At 40.7% G+C, this 6,833-nt stretch overlaps 1 protein-coding gene across 1 annotated transcript; it reads right to left on the bottom strand.

Moving 5' to 3' along the window:
• Window positions 1-416: 416 nt before the first annotated feature.
• On the bottom strand, window positions 417-6,040 carry LOC129581895 (4-aminobutyrate aminotransferase, mitochondrial-like). The gene is made up of 12 exons (XM_055473178.1): window positions 5,379-6,040; window positions 5,163-5,305; window positions 3,466-3,583; window positions 2,799-2,848; window positions 2,644-2,724; window positions 2,435-2,527; window positions 2,231-2,357; window positions 1,606-1,892; window positions 1,354-1,521; window positions 968-1,114; window positions 778-889; window positions 417-712 (listed from the first exon to the last, which is right to left on the bottom strand). Exons 1-12 carry the CDS (start codon window positions 5,440-5,442, stop codon window positions 591-593), a joined length of 1,512 nt encoding a protein of 503 aa, XP_055329153.1. The 5' UTR covers window positions 5,443-6,040; the 3' UTR covers window positions 417-590.
• Between the last annotated feature and the right edge of the window lie 793 nt (window positions 6,041-6,833).

Genomic DNA, 6,833 nt, shown 5'->3' with positions numbered 1-6,833 from the left:
GATTAGAGAATTTCGTTCCTCTATCCGAAATTGCCTAGAGAATTTTTTTTCAACTGGTCCAGCCTAAAAATCGATGACATTTACTGGAACCTGATTATTGGAGCAATGGCGAATAACTTTTTCCAGGAAATTAGCATCATTCAAGAGCAAACACATTGTAGGAATAAATGGTGATAAACACTGCCAAATAATTTCAAAAACAAAATTATTGAGAATTTTTGAATGAGCTGTTTCAATTTGGCTGCCGCACCCTCTGTACAGATACCTTACCTACATCATTAACTGGCCGGAATTTGGTGTGTAGTTGTTGTTGATGATTTTGTAACATTCTTTTTGCTGACACAGTTATCTGTTTTTAAAGTGCTGAACGCCAGACTGGGCCTTTTGGTTGTTTGGCAAACAAAAGAGCGACAAAACAAATCAACAGCTTTTATTGATCGAACCATAAGAACAATTCTAATTACTTGAAACACATGGTCATTGCCGCCTCGAAATCGAACACTAATGGTTTATGGTAGAAAAATGAAATCTGACGCAACTAAAATTAACGACAATTAACAATCATAAAATAAAGGTTAGAAAAATAAACTTCAAAATTTAGAACGCAGAACTTGGGACATAATGTCCAGGAACAACTCAGCATGGCGAGGCTGGAAGATCAGTGCGGGGCGAAGACGAACGCTGTTTGGTCCGGATCCACCGATTTGTACGCCTTTTCAAACAATAAAAAATTCATAAACTACGCTCTGTTTTTTTCTCACGAATACGAACACTTACCGGCATTTCTCATTTCATTGACAAATTTATCACGGGCCTCCATGGAAGGAAGATCGAAAGCTCGGAATGTTCCACGACCACGGGAATTGGCAACCAATTTCGGAAACTGGTGCTAGAGTAAACAATCAAAATTTTCAAACTAGTCTAGAGCAGTTATCTGAAGTTCCAAATAACCAAGTTCCAGACATACCTGAATATCACCCAGACCAGCTTCCAAGGTCGATGATGTACGTCTAACAACATCCAGCAAATTATCTCTTTGCATAACCTTCACGAATTCTTCCAGAAGCATGATCTTTGTTGGATCACCCAGCCATGTGTTGAAAATTCGATAAGCCTGCAAATAAAGTATTGCAACAAATTTTCTATGATCATACAAGTACATATATATACACAGTATTTAATAAATATCGGGAATCAATAAATAATGTCGTAATCACATCACCACAGCATTTTTTGATACTCTCATACTCCTACTTCGGTAAAATCATATGTAATAAACTCAATGTAAAATTTTTGGTATGAAAAATAGAAACCTGTATGAACACTCTATAATGCACGTCCGATCGGACATACCTCACTCATATGCATTTCATCAGTATAATAATATCCTCCCGTCGTCATCTTCTTGCTGAAGGTAACAATATCCGGTGGGGATTCAAGACCGAACTGCTCATGCGCCCACAGCGTTCCCGTTGATCCACCGCCAGTCTGCACTTCATCGATTAACAGTGCCGCTCCATTCTAAACAGCCATTCAAGCAAAAAATCGTAAATCACCCGTACTTAACTGTTTATATCCCTATTTTGCATTTTATCATCCACCAACCTTCTTGGTAATTCTCTGTAGCTCCCGGAAGAAGTTAGGCGATCCATGCACGTCACCACCTTCCGCTTGAATGGGCTCCACGACAACACCGGCAACTGGACGACCTTTGTTTTTGTAGGCTTTGAACAGCTCTTCGACTTCCTGCAGACAGCGGAGATCTTCTTTGGCATTGTAGTCTACATTCTGCTCCAGTGGGTATTTATATTTCGGGAATGATGCCACCGGCCAATCTCGTGATGGAACATCGCGCTTGTGCACGTGTTTGGTGTGGGTGGTCGCCAAACAACCTTTAATTATTCTTCCATGACATAATGCATATTATAAATTATTTACCGTTGTTTCGTGAAAACACATCCAAATTTCGTCAATTCCGTAAACGCTTTACTATATGGAAATATCTTTTCTTTTCTCTGGATTTATACTAATGTACAGTTTTTATAGTAATGGAAATTTTTGGTAGGGCGCTAGGCACGGCACCCATGCAAAATCACTTTAATGTGATTTATGTGGTGTACGTAATATAAGGAATGAAGCAAAGGTCACAGCAGTAAAACTTTTAACTCACACGAACGTCATCAGTGCAAATTTAATCAGTCTTGTGAATAGTTAATTTACTATGCAGTACCTAATGTACGTCCATGGAATGCTCCTTTGAACGACAACAAGGACAGATCCGGGCAAGCCGGTCCCTGGTTAACCAGACACTGCTGCAGATCCTCATCCGTATACGGTTTACCACCCCGGAGTTTTTGCTGCCAGACACACAAACCACACAATTAATTCCCTGCGGACCCAACGTGATAATCACATTAGCACCCCGGGTACTCACATTATACCAGATGAAGATGACCTTATAGGCGTTCTCGTTGGAGCACGATCCGCACGACATCGTCTGCACATGCTTATGGCCCTTGGGCGCAATCTGCAATACACACACACCATAACACACCCATTCCAACCATTAGCGTCATCACCAATCAGCGCCTGTAATTGACAGCGCCGGGATTGCGTTCCCGCGCTTGAGCTTGCCTCCCTTACCGACATGAGGGCGCCGTGTAGACGCTGCACGAAATTCCGATCCGGCATGTTCCCCAGTGCCGGCCGATTGACGGATAGAGCCTAATGAGGGAATTGTTCGCCAATGTAACACGAAACCACTTCGAACCGGAGATTTCTTTCGCTATTAATTTTACCTGGTATTCACGACTCTGCGTCAGCTTCATGAGGTCGGGATGGTTGTATCCTGCAAATTAAAGAACCCATTGTGTATCGGCGAAAGACAAATTACGACAACCGGAAAGCCGGATGTGAGAAACAACTGCAGGATGAAAAGCAAGTGCGTCTTGTTCACAGATTGCCACTATTTACCCAAGGCACTTGATCCTATAATGAGCATTGATTTTTTTCTACAGTACCAGTAATCATCTAACTGTGCAAAATGGGCCTTATGCTTTCTTCGCATCTCATACAAAGTGCCGAATAAAATCAATACAGTCGTTAAAGATGTGCTACGTAAAACAAAACAACACAGTAATGCACAGTAATAGAAACGAGATCGTATTCAAAAATTTCATTCACGGTGTGCCCCATTCCGATCAAATATGATGTGGTAAACAGGAGTTGCATTAATTGTGAAGTTGTCATCGTATTTTAGACAAGAACGGATAAAAGCCCGTTTTCCTGCTATTTTAGGATTTGAAAGTTTTTGCCTGGAGAGGAAAGTGGAAAGCAAAGCGGTTTGAATAAGCATCCACCATTCTGCATTCGTTTAACTCTGCTTTAGCGTCTGTTATACAATACTCGTAAAAACCCGGCATCCAGAAATGCCGGCACTGTGTAAACGTTATCCCATTAACTTACCGAGAGGAATCGATGAGATCTGCATGTATGTATCCAGCATGACATTTCCATCGATGTCCGCGAGGTAATTGCCGATACTTTTCTCATAGTCAGCGAAAAAGAAAACCGCATCCGAGTTCTACAAGTAAACGCAAATGGTATAATAACCACTTGTACCACTCATACGAATTGCCGGGGTAAAAGCCCTGTCACTTGCCATTCAGTAAATAACAGGCTATTATTACCAACAGACGTCGCCGGAAAAGGAATAATCGAATACCTTACAGGAATTCTATATATTGTAAGTGTATCGCAAGATATTGGTATTTCTTATATCCGGCACTAATTACTGCACTTAGACCAGTCCGCAAACGACAACATTAGTCATTACAAAATAATTTCAATAAGCATCCAATACCAACAACAACTGTTTTCTTATACCTATTATATTACGCCCTTCCACATTCCAGCTTGAGTAAAACTGCAAACTAACTTAATAATGTACTTGCGTAGCATTTTCGTAGTGCTACGATATAACGGATATAACTCTTCTTTTCTGTGCTTTCAACACGTGCAGCTGTGATAGTGATCGCGGTAGTTTCTCTGATTATCGGCATTGCCAATCGATAGGTTGGAGTAGTAGAAATAAAGATTTTCATCGAGATTTAAGGATTCGTAGAAATATGTAATTCAAGAACGGTTTTGGTAAACGTAATATGATTATATGTTTTATAATATCCGTTATATCCGTTATATCGTAGCACTACGAAAATGCTATGTTTGTAAAAGTCGAGTAAATCCTTAAGAAATAAAGCTATCGTTGCTAGCAAGTTGTTTGTTCATTGATTGTTCAGGGAGAAATATGATGATCTGAAAAATTGCCACGCGGGCAAAATTTACATTGTACTACGCAACACAAAACACTATGCTGCTTTAGTAAAAAATCAAGCATTGGGTATATTACAAGGATCTACCAGGTAGTTTTGCTAAAATTAATGACAGATAATTCATCTGCACAAAATTGACTAATACAACTTAATTCGAGTCGTGACACTCGTCACACCCCGTTCGGAATTGCACTGCAAAAGTGCACACCAATTCGGAACTGCATTACAAAAATCTGTTGATTTCCTCAGCATAATTAACCTGGCTAAAACCATCTTTCTTGCTGGTCAGCAAGCAGTGCTAGGGTGAGAATAAGACTAGGTATTTTGCATTCATTCTGGCAGGAATTTCGATACGTAACACAACATCATAAATATTTGCTTTGGCTACGGGCTAACTATTAGTCCAATCCTGTCGAAAACACAGCTACAACCACCGGAAGGTACACTCAGTACCGGTATTTTTGCGCACTACAACGCCGATGCCGTAATACCTCATTACGGTTTTAATGTCACTTATTTTCTATGTCTATTGTGTCAGTGCGCTGTTTTCCTACGTGCAAAGACAGTTCTGAAACAGAACAATTTTTTCTTGTTCAGTAAACTGAAAATGGTGTATTATTTAAGATAGTAAAGAGCCGGAATGGTCACAACTGTCCTACTAAGTAGTACTCTATCTGTACTGTTATTCATTTGGACAACGTAACGTAACACACATATAACATGACAATTTTGCGCAGTAGAATTATTGACAATACTTAAAGCGCAACATAAGTTACAAAATCGTAAAATATGTACGAGTATAATTTTTACGAAGCAGTTTATTTTTGTTACCTGTATATGCGCCAGTTCTTCCCTCAGCGCGATGGATTTCGGTCCCGGAATGACGGTTTTCATGCTGGGTCCATTCGGTTCTCCTTGAACCAATGGCTCGGCCGGCGATGATGCCGCGGCCGCCTTGTGGACATGCTGGACTCCTACAAAAAGCATACATCAAGAAGCTGTCAGTTTCCGGCAATTTCCCGTTATACCCGCGATGCCGTGACTTACGTGTGGCGTTCAATAACGCTCGTCGACCGACGGTGCTCAGCAGACTGCGGCATGCAGTGTTCATTTTATAATCAGACTAAATGGCCGTAGTGAAATAAATGGATAGCGATTGACGACGAAATCGTAGTAGGCTTTATTCATAACTCGAAATGGCAAACGGGATGTCATAACCCTTAGCGAATATGTGCGGAGAAAAAGGCAAAAGGCGCACAGGAAAACCTTAACGGGTAGTATAAGGATTTCCAATCAAATTAAACTTGCTTCCGGAGCGTAAACGCTTGCCAACACGCTGCAACAGCTGATAGAGAAACCAGTACTTACAACTGGCATGTGCCTGTGGATTTTATATAACAAGATGGGCGGCGCTCCAACAAATGCTGTAGGCGACTGGCTGGTCGGAGTGGGTGGATTATCGGCAGCTGCGACAGATAGCGCTTCCGATCGCGATTAGGGAACAATACGGTCTTCGCCAAAATGGGACAACAAAACATTCCCAGGTATATATATGATAGAACAACAAGCGATTAGTGAGCCGAGTATATTCAACTTTCAAAATGGACGAGAGTTATAAACAATGGCGTTGGCTGGCTGTTTATCAATAAGGACATGCAAAAACGGACATAAATATCGCGCTGGCATACCGGCGCCCATTATTACATATCGCGCCTGTTTGTTATCCAGGTACCAAAACAATTCCAACGGACCTAATCACATCCTATTGTCAACCTTTTCTGATGATGATAAACTCCTCGCAGAAACTACCAGTTAAATGTTGCGTTCTCAGATAAACAGTCATATGACCAAATAATTATCGTTAATAGTCTGCAGTAGAAGTACCTATTTGCGTTGTGCCAGTATTTCATATGCGCCACAGAGCCGGAATTTTTCTGTTCAGAGGCTGTAGCGGTCGCCGGTCCAGTGGAAATCAAGAGGGCACCTGTTAACCGCGAAAATTAACGCATTAGCATTATTTTACCAATCACTACGCCAATGTTCCTTACAATTATAAGTTACAGGTAATGAGTAATGACCACGTACAAGGATGTTACTTGATTATAGCGGTCGGTCCGCTTAATTAACGTACTTGCGCCATTTACATTATCATTCCAAACGAAAAACTCGCGAACTGGGTTAAGTTTTGGGGACAACTGACAACTGGCAAGATAGTAATTTTGTACGCATACAGTACAGTATAGCACAAATGGTGCTAACCTTTCCCCTTCACATTTTTATCCTCCCGAAACTCAAGGAAAGCAACTAAAATTAATTACTTGTGAAAGGTTAAGGGCGTAATAGTACCAAAATGCATGGCACTTTGTATACTATATATATAGGTAAATATCATATTTATACTGTGAGCGATGCTTACAATTAATGATGTACTGTATGCATAGTTATTGCACACTGTGAGTGAATTTCCTCACATCAGAAACGAGGTATCAAACAATACTGCTG

The sequence above is a fragment of the Paramacrobiotus metropolitanus genome, unplaced genomic scaffold (assembly GCF_019649055.1).
Source record: "Paramacrobiotus metropolitanus isolate TYO unplaced genomic scaffold, Prichtersi_v1.0 Parri_scaffold0000006, whole genome shotgun sequence".
Classification (NCBI taxonomy): Eukaryota; Metazoa; Tardigrada; class Eutardigrada; order Parachela; family Macrobiotidae; genus Paramacrobiotus; species Paramacrobiotus metropolitanus.
The sequence above is the reverse complement of the archived record's forward strand: the minus strand, read 5'-3'. Positions and strand labels throughout refer to the sequence as shown.

Bases quoted from the DNA above. Each gene is read 5' to 3' on its own strand.
- LOC129581895 (XM_055473178.1), bottom strand. From the start codon at position 5,442: ATGAACACTGCATGCCGCAGTCTGCTGAGCACCGTCGGTCGACGAGCG. The intron at 3,584-5,162 runs GTAACAAAAATA...GTTTACTTGTAG, and splicing joins AAGAACTGGCGCATATACAG to AACTCGGATGCGGTTTTCTT. The intron at 1,115-1,353 runs GTATGTCCGATC...CTTTATTTGCAG, and splicing joins ATGAAATGCATATGAGTGAG to GCTTATCGAATTTTCAACAC.